At 39.7% G+C, this 22,921-nt stretch overlaps 1 protein-coding gene across 7 annotated transcripts in view; it reads left to right on the top strand.

Moving 5' to 3' along the window:
* Clec4a (C-type lectin domain family 4, member A) overlaps window positions 1–22,921 on the top strand; it is a 93,767-nt gene that overhangs the window by 59,722 nt on the left and 11,124 nt on the right. For 3 of the 7 annotated variants that reach the window (XR_005503277.2, XM_063286437.1, XM_017592741.2), the window contains exons 1-3: window positions 14,495–14,851; window positions 16,734–16,763; window positions 19,738–19,839. The exons of 1 other annotated variant lie outside the window; for it this stretch is intronic. Coding sequence is in view for 4 of the 6 variants with exons in the window: in XM_063286437.1 (XP_063142507.1) it covers window positions 14,770–14,851; window positions 16,734–16,763; window positions 19,738–19,839 (214 nt within the window). In the remaining 2 variants the exon portion in view is untranslated. 7 annotated transcript variants of the gene reach the window in all.

Raw genomic sequence — 22,921 nt, forward strand, 5'->3', positions numbered from 1 at the left:
TTTCTGTGATTGGGTTAGCTCACTCAGGATGATATTTTCCAGTTCCAACCATTTGCCTACGAATTTCATAAACTCGTTGTTTTTGATAGCTGAGTAATATTCCATTGTGTAGATGTACAACATTTTCTGTATCCATTCCTCTGTTGAAGGGCATCTGGGTTCTTTCCAGCTTCTGGCTATTATAAATAAGGCTGCGATGAACATAGTGGAGCACGTGTCTCTTTTATATGTTGAGGCATCTTTTGGGTATATGCCCAAGAGAGGTATAGCTGGATCTTCAGGCAGTTCAATGTCCAATTTTCTGAGGAACCTCCAGACTGATTTCCAGAATGGTTTTACCAGTCTGCATTCCCACCAACAATGGAGGAGTGTTCCTCTTTCTCCACATCCTCGCCAGCATCTGCTGTCACCTGAGTTTTTGATCTTAGCCAATCGCACTGGTGTGAGGTGAAATCTTAGGGTTGTTTTGATTTGCATTTCCCTTATGACTAAAGATGTTGAACATTTCTTTAGGTGTTTCTCAGCCATTCGGCATTCCTCCGCTGTGAATTCTTTGTTTAGCTCTGAACCCCATTTTTTAATAGGGTTATTTGTTTCCCTGCGGTCTAACTTCTTGAGTTCTTTGTATATTTTGGATATAAGGCCTCTATCTGTTGTAGGATTGGTAAAGATCTTTTCCCAATCTGTTGGTTGCCGTTTTGTCATAAGCACAGTGTCCTTTGCCTTACAGAAGCGTTGCAGTTTTATGAGATCCCATTTGTCGATTCTTGATCTTAGAGCATAAGCCATTGGTGTTTTGTTCAGGAAATTTTTTCCAGTACCCATGTGTTCCAGATGCTTCCCTAGTTTTTCTTCTATTGGTTTGAGTGTGTCTGGCTTGATGTGGAGGTCCTTGATCCACTTGGATTTAAGCTTTGTACAGGGTGATAAGCATGGATCGATCTGCATTCTTCTACATGTTGCCCTCCAGTTGAACCAGCACCATTTGCTGAAAATGCTATCTTTTTTCCATTGGATGGTTTTGGCTCCTTTGTCAAAAATCAAGTGACCATAGGTGTGTGGGTTCATTTCTGGGTCTTCAATTCTATTCCATTGGTCTATCTGTCTGTCTCTGTACCAATACCATGCAGTTTTTATCACTATTGCTCTGTAATACTGCTTGAGTTCAGGGATAGTGATTCCCCCTGAAGTCCTTTTATTGTTGAGGATAGCTTTAGCTATCCTGGGTTTTTTGTTATTCCAGATGAATTTGCAAATTGTTCTGTCTAACTCTTTGAAGAATTGGATTGGTATTTTGATGGGGATTGCATTGAATCTGTAGATTGCTTTTGGTAAAATGGCCATTTTTACCATATTAATCCTGCCAATCCATGAGCATGGGAGATCTTTCCATCTTCTGAGGTCTTCTTCAATTTCTTTCCTCAGTGTCTTGAAGTTCTTATTGTACAGATCTTTTACTTGCTTGGTTAAAGTCACACCGAGGTACTTTATATTATTTGGGTCTATTATGAAGGGTGTCGTTTCCCTAATTTCTTTCTCGGCTTGTTTCTCTTTTGTATAGAGGAAGGCAACTGATTTATTTGAGTTAATTTTATACCCAGCCACTTTGCTGAAGTTGTTTATCAGCCTTAGTAGTTCTCTGGTGGAGCTTTTGGGATCACTTAAATATACTATCATGTCATCTGCAAATAGTGATATTTTGACCTCTTCTTTTCCGATCTGTATCCCTTTGATCTCCTTTTGTTGTCTGATTGCTCTGGCTAGAACTTCAAGAACTATATTGAATAAGTAGGGAGAGAGTGGGCAGCCTTGTCTAGTCCCTGATTTTAGTGGGATTGCTTCAAGTTTCTCTCCATTTAGTTTAATGTTAGCAACTGGTTTGCTGTATATGGCTTTTACTATGTTTATGTATGGGCCTTGAATTCCTATTCTTTCCAGGACTTTTTATCATGAAGTGGTGTTGAATTTTGTCAAATGCTTTCTCAGCATCTAATGAAATGATCATGTGGTTCTGTTCTTTCAGTTTGTTTATATAATGGATCACGTTGATGGTTTTCCGTATATTAAACCATCCCTGCATGCCTGGGATGAAGCCTACTTGATCATGGTGGATGATTGTTTTGATGTGCTCTTGAATTCGGTTTGCCAGAATTTTATTGAGTATTTTTGCGTCGATATTCATAAGGGAAATTGGTCTGAAGTTCTCTTTCTTTGTTGTGTCTTTGTGTGGTTTAGGTATAAGAGTAATTGTGGCTTGGTAGAAGGAATTCGGTAGGGCTCCATCTGTTTCAATTTTGTGGAATAGTTTGGATAATATTGGTATGAGGTCTTTTATGAAGGTTTGATAGAATTCTGCACTAAACCCGTCTGGACCTGGGCTCTTTTTGGTTGGGAGACCTTTAATGACTGCTTCTATTTCCTTAGGAGTTATAGGGTTGTTTAACTGGTTTATCTGTTCCTGATTTAACTTCGATACCTGGTATCTGTCTAGGAAATTGTCCATTTCCTGAAGATTTTCAAATTTTGTTGAATATAGGTTTTTATAGTAAGATCTGATGATTTTTTGAATTTCCTCTGAATCTGTAGTTATGTCTCCCTTTTCTTTTCTGATTTTGTTAATTTGGAAGCACTCTCTGTGTCCTCTCGTTAGTCTGGCTAAGGGTTTATTTATCTTGTTGATTTTCTCAAAGAACCAACTTTTGGTTCTGTTGATTCTTTCTATGGTCCTTTTTGTTTCTACTTGGTTTATTTTAGCTCTGAGTTTGATTATTTCCTGCCTTCTACTCCTCCTGGGTGTATTTGCTTCTTTTTGTTCTAGAGCTTTTAGGTGTGCTGTCAAGCTGCTGACATATGCTCTTTCCTGTTTCTTTCTGCAGGCACTCAGCGCTATGAGTTTTCCTCTTAGCACAGCTTTCATTGTGTCCCATAAGTTTGAGTATGTTGTATCTTCATTTTCATTAAATTCTAAAAAGTTTTTAATTTCTTTCTTTATTTCTTCCTTGACCAGGTTATCATTGAGTAGAGCATTGTTCAATTTCCACGTATATGTGGGCATTCTTCCCTTATTGTTATTGAAGACCAGTTTTAGGCCGTGGTGGTCCGATAGCACGCATGGGATTATTTCTATCTTTCTGTACCTGTTGAGGCCCGTTTTTTGACCAATTATATGGTCAATTTTGGAGAAAGTACCATGAGGAGCTGAGAAGAAGGTATATCCTTTTGCTTTAGGATAGAATGTTCTATAAATATCCGTTAAGTCCATTTGGCTCATGACTTCTCTTAGTCTGTCGACATCACTGTTTAATTTCTGTTTCCATGATCTGTCCATTGATGAGAGTGGGGTGTTGAAATCTCCCACTATTATTGTGTGAGGTACAATGTGTGTTTTGAGCTTTAGTAAGGTTTCTTTTACGTATGTATGTGCCCTTGTATTTGGGGCATAGATATTTAGGATTGAGAGTTCATCTTGGTGGATTTTTCCTTTGATGAATATGAAGTGTCCTTCCTTATCTTTTTTGATGACTTTTAGTTGGAAATTGATTTTATTTGATATTAGAATGGCTACTCCAGCTTGCTTCTTCTGACCATTTGCTTGGAAAGTTGTTTTCCAGCCTTTCACTCTGAGGTAGTGTCTGTCTTTGTCTCTGAGGTGTGTTTCCTGTAGGCAGCAGAATGCAGGGTCCTTGTTGCGTATCCAGTTTGTTAATCTATGTCTTTTTATTGGGGAGTTGAGGCCATTGATATTGAGAGATATTAAGGAATAGTGATTATTGTTTCCCTTTATATTCATATTTGGATGTGAGGTTATGTTTGTGTGCTTTCATTCTCTTTGTTTTGTTGCCAAGACGATTAGTTTCTTGCTTCTTCTAGGGTATAGCTTGCCTCCTTATGTTGGGCTTTACCATTTATTATCCTTTGTAGTGCTGGATTTGTAGAAAGATATTGTGTAAATTTGGTTTTGTCATGGAATATCTTGGTTTCTCCATCTATGTTAATTGAGAGTTTTGCTGGATACAGTAACCTGGGCTGGCATTTGTGTTCTCTTAGGGTCTGTATGACATCAGTCCAGGATCTTCTGGCCTTCATAGTTTCTGGCGAGAAGTCTGGTGTGATTCTGATAGGTCTGCCTTTATATGTTACTTGACCTTTTTCCCTTACTGCTTTTAATATTCTTTCTTTATTTTGTGCGTTTGGTGTTTTGACAATTATGTGACGGGAGGTGTTTCTTTTCTGGTCCAATCTATTTGGAGTTCTGTAGGCTTCTTGTATGTCTATGGGTATCTCTTTTTTTTAGGTTAGGGAAGTTTTCTTCTATGATTTTGTTGAAGATATTTACTGGTCCTTTGAGCTGGGAGTCTTCACTCTCTTCTATACCTATTATCCTTAGGTTTGATCTTCTCATTGAGTCCTGGATTTCCTGTATGTTTTAGACCAGTAACTTTTTCTGCTTTACATTATCTTTGACAGTTGAGTCAATGATTTCTATGGAATCTTCTGCTCCTGAGATTCTCTCTTCCATCTCTTGTATTCTGTTGGTGAAGCTTGTATCTACAGCTCCTTGTCTCTTCTTTTGGTTTTCTATATCCAGGGTTGTTTCCATGTGTTCTTTCTTGATTGCTTCTATTTCCATTTTTAATTCCTTCAACTGTTTGATTGTGTTTTCCTGGAATTCTTTCAGGGATTTTTGCGATTCCTCTCTGTAGGCTTCTACTTGTTTATTAATGTTTTCCTGTGTTTCCCTAAGTGTGTTCATGTCTTTCTTGAAGTCCTCCAGCATCATGATCAAATATGATTTTGAAACTAGATCTTGCTTTTCTGGTGTGTTTGGATATTCCATGTTTGTTTTGGTGGGAGAATTGGGCTCCGATGATGGCATGTAGTCTTGGTTTCTGTTGCTTGGGTTCCTGCGCTTGCCTCTCGCCATCAGATTATCTCTAGTGTTACTTTGTTCTGCTATTTCTGACAGTGGCTAGACTGTCCTATAAGTCTGTGTGTCAGGAGTGCTGTAGACCTGTTTTCCTCTCTTTCAGTCAGTTATGGGGACAGAGTGTTCTGCTTTCGGGCGTGTAGTTTTTCCTCTCTACAGGTCTTCAGCTGTTCCTGTGGGCCTGTGTCTTGAGTTCACCAGACAGCTTTCTTGCAGCAGAAAATTTTTGATAGCTGAGTAATATTCCATTGTGTAGATGTACAACATTTTCTGTATCCATTCCTCTGTTGAAGGGCATCTGGGTTCTTTCCAGCTTCTGGCTATTATAAATAAGGCTGCGATGAACATAGTGGAGCACGTGTCTCTTTTATATGTTGAGGCATCTTTTGGGTATATGCCCAAGAGAGGTATAGCTGGATCTTCAGGCAGTTCAATGTCCAATTTTCTGAGGAACCTCCAGACTGATTTCCAGAATGGTTTTACCAGTCTGCATTCCCACCAACAATGGAGGAGTGTTCCTCTTTCTCCACATCCTCGCCAGCATCTGCTGTCACCTGAGTTTTTGATCTTAGCCAATCGCACTGGTGTGAGGTGAAATCTTAGGGTTGTTTTGATTTGCATTTCCCTTATGACTAAAGATGTTGAACATTTCTTTAGGTGTTTCTCAGCCATTCGGCATTCCTCCGCTGTGAATTCTTTGTTTAGCTCTGAACCCCATTTTTTAATAGGGTTATTTGTTTCCCTGCGGTCTAACTTCTTGAGTTCTTTGTATATTTTGGATATAAGGCCTCTATCTGTTGTAGGATTGGTAAAGATCTTTTCCCAATCTGTTGGTTGCCGTTTTGTCATAAGCACAGTGTCCTTTGCCTTACAGAAGCTTTGCAGTTTTATGAGATCCCATTTGTCGATTCTTGATCTTAGAGCATAAGCCATTGGTGTTTTGTTCAGGAAATTTTTTCCAGTACCCATGTGTTCCAGATGCTTCCCTAGTTTTTCTTCTATTGGTTTGAGTGTGTCTGGCTTGATGTGGAGGTCCTTGATCCACTTGGATTTAAGCTTTGTACAGGGTGATAAGCATGGATCGATCTGCATTCTTCTACATGTTGCCCTCCAGTTGAACCAGCACCATTTGCTGAAAATGCTATCTTTTTTCCATTGGATGGTTTTGGCTCCTTTGTCAAAAATCAAGTGACCATAGGTGTGTGGGTTCATTTCTGGGTCTTCAATTCTATTCCATTGGTCTATCTGTCTGTCTCTGTACCAATACCATGCAGTTTTTATCACTATTGCTCTGTAATACTGCTTGAGTTCAGGGATAGTGATTCCCCCTGAAGTCCTTTTATTGTTGAGGATAGCTTTAGCTATCCTGGGTTTTTTGTTATTCCAGATGAATTTGCAAATTGTTCTGTCTAACTCTTTGAAGAATTGGATTGGTATTTTGATGGGGATTGCATTGAATCTGTAGATTGCTTTTGGTAAAATGGCCATTTTTACCATATTAATCCTGCCAATCCATGAGCATGGGAGATCTTTCCATCTTCTGAGGTCTTCTTCAATTTCTTTCCTCAGTGTCTTGAAGTTCTTATTGTACAGATCTTTTACTTGCTTGGTTAAAGTCACACCGAGGTACTTTATATTATTTGGGTCTATTATGAAGGGTGTCGTTTCCCTAATTTCTTTCTCGGCTTGTTTCTCTTTTGTATAGAGGAAGGCAACTGATTTATTTGAGTTAATTTTATACCCAGCCACTTTGCTGAAGTTGTTTATCAGCCTTAGTAGTTCTCTGGTGGAGCTTTTGGGATCACTTAAATATACTATCATGTCATCTGCAAATAGTGATATTTTGACCTCTTCTTTTCCAATCTGTATCCCTTTGATCTCCTTTTGTTGTCTGATTGCTCTGGCTAGAACTTCAAGAACTATATTGAATAAGTAGGGAGAGAGTGGGCAGCCTTGTCTAGTCCCTGATTTTAGTGGGATTGCTTCAAGTTTCTCTCCATTTAGTTTAATGTTAGCAACTGGTTTGCTGTATATGGCTTTTACTATGTTTATGTATGGGCCTTGAATTCCTATTCTTTCCAGGACTTTTTATCATGAAGTGGTGTTGAATTTTGTCAAATGCTTTCTCAGCATCTAATGAAATGATCATGTGGTTCTGTTCTTTCAGTTTGTTTATATAATGGATCACGTTGATGGTTTTCCGTATATTAAACCATCCCTGCATGCCTGGGATGAAGCCTACTTGATCATGGTGGATGATTGTTTTGATGTGCTCTTGAATTCGGTTTGCCAGAATTTTATTGAGTATTTTTGCGTCGATATTCATAAGGGAAATTGGTCTGAAGTTCTCTTTCTTTGTTGTGTCTTTGTGTGGTTTAGGTATAAGAGTAATTGTGGCTTGGTAGAAGGAATTCGGTAGGGCTCCATCTGTTTCAATTTTGTGGAATAGTTTGGATAATATTGGTATGAGGTCTTTTATGAAGGTTTGATAGAATTCTGCACTAAACCCGTCTGGACCTGGGCTCTTTTTGGTTGGGAGACCTTTAATGACTGCTTCTATTTCCTTAGGAGTTATAGGGTTGTTTAACTGGTTTATCTGTTCCTGATTTAACTTCGATACCTGGTATCTGTCTAGGAAATTGTCCATTTCCTGAAGATTTTCAAATTTTGTTGAATATAGGTTTTTATAGTAAGATCTGATGATTTTTTGAATTTCCTCTGAATCTGTAGTTATGTCTCCCTTTTCTTTTCTGATTTTGTTAATTTGGAAGCACTCTCTGTGTCCTCTCGTTAGTCTGGCTAAGGGTTTATTTATCTTGTTGATTTTCTCAAAGAACCAACTTTTGGTTCTGTTGATTCTTTCTATGGTCCTTTTTGTTTCTACTTGGTTTATTTTAGCTCTGAGTTTGATTATTTCCTGCCTTCTACTCCTCCTGGGTGTATTTGCTTCTTTTTGTTCTAGAGCTTTTAGGTGTGCTGTCAAGCTGCTGACATATGCTCTTTCCTGTTTCTTTCTGCAGGCACTCAGCGCTAAGAGTTTTCCTCTTAGCACAGCTTTCATTGTGTCCCATAAGTTTGAGTATGTTGTATCTTCATTTTCATTAAATTCTAAAAAGTTTTTAATTTCTTTCTTTATTTCTTCCTTGACCAGGTTATCATTGAGTAGAGCATTGTTCAATTTCCACGTATATGTGGGCATTCTTCCCTTATTGTTATTGAAGACCAGTTTTAGGCCGTGGTGGTCCGATAGCACGCATGGGATTATTTCTATCTTTCTGTACCTGTTGAGGCCCGTTTTTTGACCAATTATATGGTCAATTTTGGAGAAAGTACCATGAGGAGCTGAGAAGAAGGTATATCCTTTTGCTTTAGGATAGAATGTTCTATAAATATCCGTTAAGTCCATTTGGCTCATGACTTCTCTTAGTCTGTCGACATCACTGTTTAATTTCTGTTTCCATGATCTGTCCATTGATGAGAGTGGGGTGTTGAAATCTCCCACTATTATTGTGTGAGGTACAATGTGTGTTTTGAGCTTTAGTAAGGTTTCTTTTACGTATGTAGGTGCCCTTGTATTTGGGGCATAGATATTTAGGATTGAGAGTTCATCTTGGTGGATTTTTCCTTTGATGAATATGAAGTGTCCTTCCTTATCTTTTTTGATGACTTTTAGTTGGAAATTGATTTTATTTGATATTAGAATGGCTACTCCAGCTTGCTTCTTCTGACCATTTGCTTGGAAAGTTGTTTTCCAGCCTTTCACTCTGAGGTAGTGTCTGTCTTTGTCTCTGAGGTGTGTTTCCTGTAGGCAGCAGAATGCAGGGTCCTTGTTGCGTATCCAGTTTGTTAATCTATGTCTTTTTATTGGGGAGTTGAGGCCATTGATATTGAGAGATATTAAGGAATAGTGATTATTGTTTCCCTTTATATTCATATTTGGATGTGAGGTTATGTTTGTGTGCTTTCATTCTCTTTGTTTTGTTGCCAAGACGATTAGTTTCTTGCTTCTTCTAGGGTATAGCTTGCCTCCTTATGTTGGGCTTTACCATTTATTATCCTTTGTAGTGCTGGATTTGTAGAAAGATATTGTGTAAATTTGGTTTTGTCATGGAATATCTTGGTTTCTCCATCTATGTTAATTGAGAGTTTTGCTGGATACAGTAACCTGGGCTGGCATTTGTGTTCTCTTAGGGTCTGTATGACATCAGTCCAGGATCTTCTGGCCTTCATAGTTTCTGGCGAGAAGTCTGGTGTGATTCTGATAGGTCTGCCTTTATATGTTACTTGACCTTTTTCCCTTACTGCTTTTAATATTCTTTCTTTATTTTGTGCGTTTGGTGTTTTGACAATTATGTGACGGGAGGTGTTTCTTTTCTGGTCCAATCTATTTGGAGTTCTGTAGGCTTCTTGTATGTCTATGGGTATCTCTTTTTTTTAGGTTAGGGAAGTTTTCTTCTATGATTTTGTTGAAGATATTTACTGGTCCTTTGAGCTGGGAGTCTTCACTCTCTTCTATACCTATTATCCTTAGGTTTGATCTTCTCATTGAGTCCTGGATTTCCTGTATGTTTTAGACCAGTAACTTTTTCTGCTTTACATTATCTTTGACAGTTGAGTCAATGATTTCTATGGAATCTTCTGCTCCTGAGATTCTCTCTTCCATCTCTTGTATTCTGTTGGTGAAGCTTGTATCTACAGCTCCTTGTCTCTTCTTTTGGTTTTCTATATCCAGGGTTGTTTCCATGTGTTCTTTCTTGATTGCTTCTATTTCCATTTTTAATTCCTTCAACTGTTTGATTGTGTTTTCCTGGAATTCTTTCAGGGATTTTTGCGATTCCTCTCTGTAGGCTTCTACTTGTTTATTAATGTTTTCCTGTGTTTCCCTAAGTGTGTTCATGTCTTTCTTGAAGTCCTCCAGCATCATGATCAAATATGATTTTGAAACTAGATCTTGCTTTTCTGGTGTGTTTGGATATTCCATGTTTGTTTTGGTGGGAGAATTGGGCTCCGATGATGGCATGTAGTCTTGGTTTCTGTTGCTTGGGTTCCTGCGCTTGCCTCTCGCCATCAGATTATCTCTAGTGTTACTTTGTTCTGCTATTTCTGACAGTGGCTAGACTGTCCTATAAGTCTGTGTGTCAGGAGTGCTGTAGACCTGTTTTCCTCTCTTTCAGTCAGTTATGGGGACAGAGTGTTCTGCTTTCGGGCGTGTAGTTTTTCCTCTCTACAGGTCTTCAGCTGTTCCTGTGGGCCTGTGTCTTGAGTTCACCAGACAGCTTTCTTGCAGCAGAAAATTTGGTCTTACCTGTGGTCCCGAGGCTCAAGTTCGCTCGTGGGGTGCTGCCCAGGGGCTCTCTGCAGCGGCAGCAACCAGGAAGACCTGTGCCGCCCCTTCCGGGAGCTTCAGTGCACCAGGGTTCCAAATGGTCTTTGGCTTTTTCCTCTGGTGTCTGAGATGTGTGTGCAGGGAGCAGTCTCTTCTGGTTTCCCAGGCTTGTCTGCCTCTCTGAAGGTTTAGCTCTCCCTCCCACGGGATATGGGTGCAGAGAACTGTTTATCCGGTCTGTTTCTTTCAGGTTCAGGCGGTGTCTCAGGCAGGTGTCCTGCTGCTCCTGGGCCCTCCCCCACGGGAGCCCAGAGGCCTTATACAGTTTCCTCTTGGGCCAGCGATGTGGGCAGTGGTGAGCAGTGTTGGTGGTCTCTTCCGCTCTGCAGCCTCAGGAGTGCCCACCTGACCAGGCGGTTGGGTCTCTCTCTCACCGTGTCTGGGAGCAGAGAGCGGCTGCGGGCCGGGATCCGCGGGTCGAGTCAATGATTTCTTTGGAATCTTCTGCTCCTGAGATTCTCTCTTCTATCTCTTGTATTCTGTTGCTGATGCTTGTATCTAAGGCTCCTTGTCTCTTCCTTTGGTTTTCTATATCCAGGGTTGTTTCCATGTGTTCTCTCTTGATTGCTTCTATTTCCATTTTTAATTCCTTCAATTGTTTGATTTGTTTTCCTGGAATTCTTTCAGGGATTTTTGTGAATCTTCTCTATAGGCTTCTACTTGTTTATTTATGTCTTCCTCGAATTCATTCAGGGATTTTTGTGATTCCTCTCTGAAGGCTTCTACTTGTTTATTTATGTTTTCCTGTGTTTCTCTAAGGGAGTTCTTCATGTCTTTCTTGAAGTCCTCCAGCATCATGATCATATATGATTTTGAAACTAGATCTTGCTTTTCTGGTGTGTTTGGATATTCTGTGTTTGCTTTGGTGGGAAAATTGGGCTCTGATGATGCCATGTAGTCTTGGTTTCTGTTGCTTGGGTTCCTGCGCTTGCCTGTCACCATCAGATTATCTCTAGTGTTACTTTGTTCTGCTATTTCTGACAGTGGCTAGACTGTGCTATAAGCCTGTGTGTCAGGGGTGCTGTAGACCTGTTTTCCTGTTTTCTTTCAGCCAGTTATGGGGACTGAGAGTTCTGATTTCGGGCCTGTAGTTTTTCCTATCTACAGGTCTTCAGCTGTTCCTGTGGGCCTGTGTCTTGAGTTCACCAGGCAGGTCGCTTGGAGCTGGAAGGTTTGTCTTACCTGTGGTCCCAAGGCTCAAGTTTGCTCGTGGAGTGTTGCTTATGAGCTCTCCGTGGCGGCAGCAACCAGGAAGATCTGTGCCGCCCTTTCTGGGATATTCCGTGCACCAGGGTTCCAGATGGCATTTGGTGTTTTCCTCTGGAGTCAGAGATGTGGGCTGAGTGTAGACTCTTCTGGTTTTCCAGGCGTGTCTGCCTCTCTGAACGTTTAGCTCTCCCTCCCACGGGATTTGGGTGTAGAGAACTGTTTATCTGGTCGGTCCCTTCAGGTTTCGGCGGTGTCTCAGACGCAGTCAGTTGAGTGCATTCTTATGACATCATGGCTTCTTTAAAATGTATTAGAGCTATCATTTCTATGGGATGCCATCGTTTCTTGTCATAACCTTACTCCATACCATTCAGCACCAGGCTTAGTTGTGTATCTTTTGGGAAAGTTGAGGTGGTCTCATAACCCTAGGGTGCCCCTTCTCCCCCTCTGGCAACACAGTTGGTTAGAGATGAACCTTTTTTTCAAAATGGCCTGTTTCTTCAGATTATCCTCCTGCTTTTTCAGCTTTTCTCTGACCTATTCACCCTCTGGCAAGTCTATTTCCTCTTTCTTCCTGTGGGAAATTCCTATTCTCTTGCTCAGTTACTAGGCCTGAACCTTTTATTCTCCCTTTTCGGTGTTCCATACTCCCCTGTGCTTCCACCTCCATCCACAGTTTTTTCAGTTGTACACTCCACTCTACAGTCCTCTCAGAAACATGGAGCCAGACTGACTCCTTTTGTTCCTCCCTCCTCTTTTTAGTTTTACTATGCTTCCTCATTTTCAGCCACAATTTTTCCAACTCCTCGGCCAGTCTTTCAAGCCTTTTTTGAAACAAAATATGTGAAGAAGGAAAAGAAAAAAAAAAAACAGACCCAGAAAATCCCTCTGGGAGTAAGGTGGGGATGGATACCCAGCAGTAGCAGATGCAATGCACTTTTTGTTGGCTTCTTAAAACAAAATATCCACATCTTCTCTCCCAAATTTCTTTCATGGCATTTGAATTCAAATTTCCCATTTTATCTTTAAATTTTGAGCCCAAGGCTGAGGCACCACTTGTTGCTGTCTTTGCTACTTTTTGGGTTCTTGTTCTTCCCACTCTTTAACTCGGTTCCCCACTATTTCACCCCTTTAAGTAGATAGGAGAAAGAGTCTAGATGGAAAGACGAGGAAGATAGAGATCCTTGAATCTATTCTCTCTCTTATTTCTTCTTTGTGTGTGACTACTAAAAAACTGAAACCCCTCCCCCTCACAACTGCCAACCCTGTCTACTGCAGCTCTAGAATTTATATACTTTCTGAAAATTTTCCAGAATTCCAAACATGGCACAACTGCAGAAACTGTCTGCAACTGGAATAATCACAGCACCACCAGAGCTCAAGGTTAGTCACAGTCAGCTGCTGTGGAAAGTCTGAAGCAACCACATATTCCCACATCTGAGATTAAAGTGAAAATATATTCTTATATTTCTGTGCTTTTTAAAGAAACCAAAACTGCTTCCTTGCAGAGGGTAGATCAGGCATGGCAAAGAGTGTACATGGGGGAAAGCTCACTGTGGGACATTACTGTCTGTTAAGGTAAGGAGAATATCCTTGCCTGGCTGTGGATGACCTGGCATTGAGTCTTAGCAGTCATGTAGGATGAGGAGGGTGTCTATGTAGAAGGCAGAAATGATGTTGGTTTCAGAGACTGGCAAGGTAAGGATGCTGTCTGCTTGGTGGGATGTCTCTGTATGGCCACTCAATACTTTCCAGCGTGATGAGTGCTTCTGCCCATCAAGGTGACCTTGGTGGAGTGCTAAAACTTCAGCGAGGCTGAGTGGAGTCTCCCAAGAGATCACACACGGAGTCAGAGCACAAGTTGGGTGAAGGAAGCTTCTCTCAGGCAGGGTGTCAGAACCTCAGTAAGGTGTCTGGTCTTGTGTTGGAACATCCAGCTTAAGAGAAGAAGGTATAACTTTACAGGACGTAGGCTTGACCTGAGGTTTAGAGTTCATCCAGAAAGGACAGGCCTCTTAGTGAAGGGTGAGGGTCATTGTGGGAAGGAGATGGGTAGCATCCAAGAGTTTGATAGATAATAATGGGCATAGATTTGTTTTCTACCATAGATGTAGATTAGAAATGCTAAATTTGGGAAATAAATGAAACCTGTGGCTTTATACTGAAATGGGAGTAATAGTTTGAATCCGTGGTTTTCAGTATGTTTAGTATGTTTGTGTATAAAAGCAAGAGAAAACTAATAAAAGCAAGATGTGTGTGTGTTTCTTATGCATGCACATGCTGTATGCTTGTTATGTGTAGGAACATGGAAGTAGCTAGAGAAGATTCAAAGAAGGAAGGTATTTGGACTAAGTGTAGGTTAAGCATGTGGCTATGAGCTGGAAGATGTCTGTGGGAGGGACTCAAATGATCCCATCTTCAGCAACTAATGTAAGTGTCCCCTCTTGTATCCATTTTATTTTCCCAAGTATTCCCCAAAGTGCAGTGAATATTTAGAGCCTGTGCTGAGGAGCATAGGGATTAATGGAAGAGAGACACAGGAGAGGACAGATCCTCCCATAATTACTATACAGAGCTGTTTCAGGATCTCTGAATGTGGCCAGTAGCAAAGTGAGTGGGGAGTTTCCATGCAGCTAACTATGGACCTGTGGCAGAGTGCTGAGAGGAGCAGCTTCAGAAGAAACAGGATCTGAGCTTTGCATTCCCCACACTGGAGGCAGCTGAGAGAAAAGTGTGAGCCCACACAATGGTGAGGGCTAATGGACCTCTGGAATGTGATATCAAAAATTGCCTTTTCAGTCAAAATCAATATTGTGCCTTAAGTGTTTGCTCATCTTTTCTAGTTTGCTAGAAACCACATTTATATATAGAAGTGCACAAATTTATGCTTATTGTAGAGTCTTAAGACACAGTTTTCTAATAGCATGGTTCCGCTTTTCCCCTCCTTCCTATTTCTTTCCTTCCCCCTTTGAGTTCCTACTTTGTAGACCTTGCATATCTTGCTGAGTGCGTTTGAGGGCTACAATTTTTATTTTCCTGTATTAAGAGGTTGCATCTCCCTTGTGTGACCTGAGTGAACCTGTGTGTGGTTTCTTGTTCTTATATGGTTTATCCTCATGAGACATGCCTCTTCTTTCACATAAATGTGTGATATGACATCTTATCACTGTGATTGGTTCTCGTATAACACAGAACCTTAGAGAGGGAACAAGGTGCTCTTTTTGACGGAGGAAATTCTTTTCTTGATATGGCTTCAGAAATCACTTATGCAGAAGTAAGGATCAAGAATGAATCCAACTCCTCGGTCACCTACTCAGGATCTCCTGCAGGTAAAACAAAACAAAATCCCGTTTTTGTACTTAACAAAGATGGGTGTATAAAGGAATGGTCATTCACAAAGTTGGGTGGTATTTGTGACTTTGAGTGATCCCATCTGGTATTTTACTGGAGTCTCAGATGTTTAAACCGTTTGTAGATTGACTTGAAGAGCTGTAGAGTTGTACAGTGGGAAGGAAAAGCTTTCTTGACATGATTTTTGCTCTTGTTATTTACAGAAACTTTATCTTGAATTCTCCTGTATTTCCTGCTCTATATAAATGAATATAAATGAAATATTTTTCTGAAAATTAAATCATTTTTTAATGTGAGCTCTTCCCTCTCTGCTTGACAGTATTTTGTAACTTCAGGAAAACTCTTTCATTGTTTGGAGCTTTTTTCCTGAAGGAACTTTTTTCTTTTATACTATAGACGAGAGCAAAAACTCTCACTGGATAGGCAGTTGCTCTGCCATTAAATTGTACCTTCCTCCAGGAAAGTTTCTAGCCATTTGATGGTAGCTAGCCAACTGACCTCATGCTAAAGAAGGGGACTATGATCAGAAATATTTATCTTTTATTGTACATTTGTCTTTAATATTTGGACTGTCTGGAAGTGATTTTAAATATACAGTATTGCAACCACAGTAAAGAACACCATGAAAATTCAGTGACATGAAAATATATTTACCCTGCCCCACATGTGGCCCATACATATACAGCCATCCAATTAGACACGATGGATGAAGCAAAGAAGTGCAGACCGACAGGAGCGGGATGTAGATCGCTCCTGAGAGACACAGCCAGAATACAGCAAATAGAGGCGAATGCCAGCAGCAAACCACTGAACTGAGAATAGGACCCCCGTTGAAGGAATTAGAGAAAGAACTGGAAGAGCTTGAAGGGGCTCGAGACCCCATATGTACAACAATGCCAAGCAACCAGAGCTTTCAGGGTCTAAGCCACTACCTAAAGACTATACATGGACTGACCCTGGACTCTGACCTCATAGCAATGAATATCCTAGTAAGAGCACCAGTGGAAGGGGAAGCCCTGGGTCCTGCTAAGACTGAACCCCCAGTGAACTAGATTGTTGGGGGGAGGGCGGCAATGGAAGAGGATGGGGAGGGGAACACCCATAAAGAAGGGGAGGGGGAGGGATTAGGGGATGTTTGCCCAGAAACCAGGAAAGGGAATAACACTCGAAATGTATATAAGAAATACTCAAGTTAATAAAAAAAATCTTAAAAAAAAATAAAAAAAGAAAATATATTTACAATACTGACGCAAAGAAAAGCTGTAGGCCAGGTGGCAGTGTTTATGTTGTGTTGTCATGTGGGAAAAATATTATATATACATTCTTTAGCACTTGCTGAAAAGGCCAGGTTTGGTCTAATTCCAACACTCAGAAAGCAGAGGCAGGAGGATCACTGGGGATTTGTGCCCGTTCTATTCTACATAATGAGTTGCAGACCACCCAGGACTACACAGTGAGATCCTAGTTCATTACACTTCACATCACCAAAAACAAACAAACAAACAAACAAACAAACAAACAAACCGAAATAAAAACCCAAACAAAAGAAACAAAACAAAAAACTCCCTGAAAATACATGAATAAGTATTTTTATAATATACATTCACATATAAATATATGTATAAATATGTACATATGTATGGATACACACACATATATATATTCAAAGTATTTTTTCAGATCTCAGAATATTAATATCAGTTATTTCAACAGTGTAAGCTTGTGCTTTATTTTTTTATTATTTTAAATGTTCCTGCTATTAGTACTTATGTGTCATGGAGGAAAATGAAGAGGAGGGTGTAAAAGAAGAAACAAGGATGTAACTTATTTCTCATGAAATGAATGTGCTTCTCCTTCTAGCTCCCAGAGAGAAACCTACCCGTCATCTGAGTAAGCCTGGTTCCCTTTTGGTGCCTTTTACATCCCTTATGGTACTTCTCCTGCTGCTAGCAATCACATTCTTAGTTGCTTTCATCAGTAAGTATCCTAGATGAATCAATGGGGCCATGTCTGTCTTAGATGAAGAAAGGTTCCACTGTAGCAGCTGGCATTTAATGGAAATATGAAGAAATATTCTTTGGGAAAAATAAATTCAAAGGATTCCATTGTGACTTTTCATTTGTCCTTGAGTTAGGGGAAAATGAAATCCATTCTCAGGAAAGAAATTGAATCACATTTATGAGTGTCTGTGTGGGGTTGTGAAGTGAACTCTGTGGACTATTATCTTTATTAGACTGGGAGGTCAACTCTACATTTTCTCATTGGCATCAAGAGGTCAAGCTGTATGTGCATAGTGCTTCTTCATCTAGTGTAAGCTTGTGGACAAGAAAGAGTTGGAAAGAAATTATCCAAGAAGAGTTCTTTAACTAATTCCTAGCTACTTCTGTCCTGTCTAGTATTATGAGAAATCTAAAAGCAGCCTGAGTAAATGTGTGGATTTCTGTTCATCAAAGATTTGAGCATTTATGAAAAACTTAAGAATCTGTGAAAAGTAGTATATTTAGGATGTTTTACTCATTTATTTGATCACTCAGAATGTAATATGCATTAATGTATGTCGGTCGATGTGTCAGACCAAGTCCAGGGCGAATACAGACTCCCTTCTCAAGAAATTTAGAGGCAAGTCAGTGAATCAGTATCAGCTAAATACAGTGGCACACTCCTATTATCCCAGCTATTCAGGATGTTAGATGTAGGAGAGCAAGTTTGGATCTAGCTTGGGCCTTGCAAAAAGACTGTATCAGATAAAAATGAACTAGTGTCTGCACTGTTGTTTAGGAATTGTTGTGCTGTGATAGCTCTCCTAGAATAAGTGACACCTAGATCTGTGGGTGCTAAGAATGTCGCAGAAGGATGAAACTGAAGCATGAGTGGTTGAGACACACAGTGTTAAGTGAAGAAGTGATATTTCCTCAGGTTGACACAAGCAGGATGCAGAGCATGTGTTATGAAAGAGTTTTCTCCTAAACAGTGTTCTCTAATCAAGTATTGTTTTCCACTTAATATATCAGTATAAACGTAGTGAACTGAAACACTTATTTATTTATTATTTATCTCATTTATCTTATGCTTCCATGGTTTGGCAATTTTGGCTGATTTCCACTGAGCAGCTACTCTGGCCCTAGCTGAACTTACGCATGTATATATTGTCAGTTACCAGTCCAGGCAACTCAGCCTCTGAGGAAGAGGTGGCCAGCTGGAATGACTAACAGTATGGCTCACCTTTATATGAGTCCTTACGTGGGTCTGGGCATGCCTTTTTTATATGGCAGCTTGGAGATTTCCAAGATTGAGGGTGAGTCAGGCTCTCGAAAAATTTAGCTGGAGAGTAGATCAGAGCTCGTTTTGCAATCCTCTTGGCCAGCTAGTGCAGAAGCCATATATATATATATATATACATATATATATATATATATATATATATATATATATATATATATATATATATATGCTGGGACAGTTGCAAAATTACATTGCAGCGATGTGTGGATACAGAAGTTAAAAATTGTGGTCATGGTTTTGCAACATCAATACCAGGGAGAACCACTGTACTCTTCAAGTAGGGAATTGGTATAGGCATATATAGGTTATAGGCATTGTTTCTGCAGGAATCTGAAAATACAATAATTAGGCTAAAGAAAAAAAATGAGAGAACTAATTTGTAACCTGATAATGAGATAAGTGTCTGGAGAACACGAGAGGAGGCAGCTTTGAGATGTAAAGAGTATAGGACCAAGGAAATAGATGTTTGATGAATATTGAGATCTAGGGATTAAAGGGTCCACAAAGAAAAAATGTAACTTTAATATTCTTATGACAAAAACTCAGCAACCATGAAGTTATTCAAAGAGGCAGAAAATATATAAATCATAGGTTTAAGTTGGTAAATGTTGATTTGAGTTTTAGGCATATTGAGTTGAACCTAATATGTTATTGTTTATTGAGCCAAAGTCTCTTTAGAATAGGCACTACACAAGATCATAGCAATGATATCTCTTGGGAAGAATTTGTATGTGAAAGCAGCTTAATGGCAGGGCCATAGGAAATGTTACATTTTGCAGGGTGGATGGAGGGAGAAGGGATTATAGAAGATAACAAGAAGTGATGTCCAAAAGGTGAGGCAAAATCAGGACAGAGCAATGTCTCAAGACCTAAGAGGGAAGAAAACTAGTTTCAAGTACAATAACAAGATGGCTAATGAGTGCCTAGGTATATCACTGATGACCCACTTCAAAACTGGTATTGGAGAAATGGAGGAAGCAAAAGTGATGGCATAATGAAGACAAAGACACAGGCAGGATAGTGGAGAAATTCAGTTGTAGAGGGAGAGGCTAGTTGGTTTTATTCCGAGTGAGCAAGAGTGTGGTGCATGGAGGAGTGAGTCTGTCAAAAAGAAGAGTTTAGGGAAGAAAGCAATGCTCTGTAGACACATTTTTTTCTCTCTCCTTATTTCACACTCTAAAATAAGCTATAACTACTCAGAATTACTTATCTTCTTTTCCTCCCAAAGCGAAGGTTCTTTATAGTCTTAAACATGCATATCTATCTCTGTTTCATTTCCTTGAAGAATTAGCATTTTCATTTTACATTCACCATTCAAGGGTATGGCTCACTCTCTTTACAGTCTTGATAATTGACCCATCCTGCCTTTTAAATCACTTGTGCTTCTGTGAGTTCTGAAAGTATCCATGGTTTCAAAATAGGAGGCCGAGGATTCCATTGATTGTAGTGTGATGGGAACCATAGTCAGGCTCTGTCTACTTAGTAATCTGGATGTCATAGATCTACTTATGTACCATAGTAGAAAATAGAAAGGCATACTTCTATCATGCAAATGAGTGGTTTTGGTTCTGTTTTCTTACAGTTTATTTTCAGAAGTACTCTCAATTTCTTGAAGAAAAAAAAGCTATAAAAGGTATAACTCACAAAGAATTGAACTGCATAAAAAATGTTTTGCTCATGGAAGGTAAGAAGTAATAATGTACCTAAGCATTTGATTGCGCCTGTAGAGTGTAATAGTTTCATATGTCTCCCTTTCTCTCTTCCTCCATTGTTCCTTCCCTCTGTCCCCCTCCCTCCCATTTTTCCTTTCTTATTGATTCTTATTTCCTACATTACACTGCAATGGCTTGTATCCCTCCATACACTCTTCCTAATCAAACCCTCCTACCTCCAGTTCTCCCACAGATCCACCTCTGCTCTCTTTCCCTACAAAAAAAGAAGAGGCCTCCCAGGGCCTTCATCCATAGAACCTGGTATAATGAGGTACAATAAGACTAGGCACCAAACCTCCTGTCAAGGCTGAGCAAAGTAATCCAGGAGGAGGAAAATGGTCTTAATAGCAGGCAAAGTTTCAGAGACAACTCTACTGTTAGGAGTCCCACAAGAACACCAAGATAGATAGACATAACATGCCTGTAGAGGACCTAGTACAAGTCTGTGTAAGTTCTGTGATTGCTGATTCAGTCTCTGTAAGCCCTTTGCTTAATTTATTCTATGGGCCATGTTCTTCTGGAATCCTTGACCCTTCTGGAGCCTACAATCCTTCTTCACTTTCTTCTTCATTCTCCAAGTTCTGTTTCTGTATGGCTGTGGGCCTTTGCATCTGTTTTCAGCAGTTGATGGATGAAAGCTTTCTGATGACAGTTGGGCTAGGCAAAGATCTATGAGTATAGCAGAAAATCATTGGGAATCATTTAATTTGACTTTTTTCCAGTTGTGTTTGCTTCTATCCTAGGTGTCTGGGCTATTCAGTCTTTAGTTCCTGGTCATCCAGGAAGTGTTGGACATGGCCTCCTTCTTGTGGCTTGGACATCAAGTAGGAACAGCCATTGGTTGGCTACTCCTACAAGTTCTGTGTCACTATTGCCTCACAACATCTTGTAGGCAGGACAAATTTTAGGTCAAAGATTTTGTGGCTGGGTTGAGGTCCCTATCTTGCTGTTGGGAGCCTGGTTACAGAAGATAGTCAGCTCAGGATCTACATCACCCATTACTAGGAGTCTTTATTAGGGTTACCTTTATATATTACAGGGAGTCTCCACTGTACTAGGTTTCCACATAGCTTCCCCAAATCCCACAATCATCTCTCCCACCCCGAACTTCATTTTTTCTGTTCCAATCTGCACCTGCCCCTCAGTCTATCCATAAGATCTATTATATTTGCCATTACCAAGGAGATTCATATGGTCCCCCTTGATATTTAGTCTTTTGGGTTTGTAGATTGTAGTAAGATAATCTTTCAATTAACTTCAATTAACTTATAAGTGTATAGTATGTACTATATTTGTCTTTCCTTTTTTTCCAAATATTTTTATTGACATTTCAAATGTTATCCCCTTTCCCAGTTTCCCAGACATAAGCTCCCATCCCGTCCTCCTTACCTTCTTCTATAAGGGTGTTCCCCCTCCCCAACCACACACCTTCCCGCCTCCCCACCCTTACATTCGCCTCCACTGGAGATTCCAGTCTTGGCAGGACCAAAAGCTTCTCCTCCCATTGCTACCCAACAAGGCCATCTTCTGCTGCGTATGCAACTGGAGCCATGAGTCTGTCCATGTGTAGTCTTTGGGTAGTAGTTTAGCCCCTGGGAGTTCTGGTTGGGTGGTACTGTTGTTCTTATGGGGTTGGAAGACCCTTCAGCTCCTTCAGTCATTTCTCTAATTCTTCCAACGGGGACCCCGTTCTCAGTTCGATAGCTTGCTGCCAGCATTCACCTCTGTATTTGTCATGTTCTGGCTGTACCAGTTTGCAATCCCACCAAAAATGAACAAGTGTTCCTCTTTCTCCATATCCTTGCCAGCATGGGCTATCTCCTGAGTTTTTTTTTTTTTGAAGAATAGATCCTTGTTTATTTAATCTTATGGACATTGTTTTTGATGTTCATTGTTCTTTCAATGACAAAGTTCTCTGATTTGCAACACAAATTTATAAATACACTTTATAGAATAACCATCTTCATTGGCAATATTATAAATTAACAACAAAGATTTGCATTAAGCTATCTAAAATAATTGTATATGTACTATTTGAGGGAAAAGAATAAAATTACTTAGTTTGCTGCAAAATAGTTTATCTTTCCTATAGATTTTTGTAATAATTCTACACTATTTCCAATATTTAAGAATCAAAAAGAAAAAAAAGTGAAATGATAAGAAATCAAACACTCTATCAAGTATTGCTACTGTCAAGTTTACAAGAGAGTCTAAACACCATGACACAATCCATTCATCTTGTCTGAATACATACATAACAATTATCACATTAATACTATAAACTCATGCATATAGATGGGAATATACTAATTTTGGAGGCTAAAGATTGACACAGAAACTAGAGTACTGAATTCCACCAAAAGTCTATGATTAAGCAACTTTTCATTAAAACTTTTGACATTTAGTTTAATTCAGGTTATTTGTTTATATTCTCCTGAACCTACGATTTGTAATTGGACCCTGAAATATTTTCAATCAATGCAATTGGAATCAAGAAAATGCCTTTTTCTTTTTCTTTTTTTTGTTGGCTAGTGAGTACCATGTATTTGCTCCAGATGAAAAGTACTAATCTAAAATGCTAGAAGCAAAAATGTCATCAGCAGAAATAAGTATTTTACATGACTGTTTAGCGGGTTATGGTTGCTATTTCTTTTTTCAAAGGATTGCTTATTTTTACAAGTGTTTTTGCTCAGGTATAACATAATCATTAATCCTTACTGTAGATTTGTTGCCTAGACATGCCTATGTTTGTGAAAAAATGAATGACCCTAAAATTGCAGTCTGTCTTTGTCAGTGTTATATTTCTGTGAAGAGACACCTTGACCATGGCAACTTTTATAATGGAAAGCATTTAATTGGGGCTGGCCCACTGTTGTGGTGAGGAGCATGGCAGCATTCAGGTAGACATGGTGCTGGGGAAGTTGAGAGGTCTACAGGCAGCAGCAGGAGAGAAAGTCTCTGGGCATGGCTTGGGCCCTTGGAAAAAAAAGCTTGCCCTACCCCCAGCTCCAAGTGATGTACTTTTTCTTTTTTTTTTTTCATATCTCCTGAGTT

This window comes from Rattus norvegicus, chromosome 4, assembly GCF_036323735.1.
Source record: "Rattus norvegicus strain BN/NHsdMcwi chromosome 4, GRCr8, whole genome shotgun sequence".
Lineage (NCBI taxonomy): Eukaryota > Metazoa > Chordata > Mammalia > Rodentia > Muridae > Rattus > Rattus norvegicus.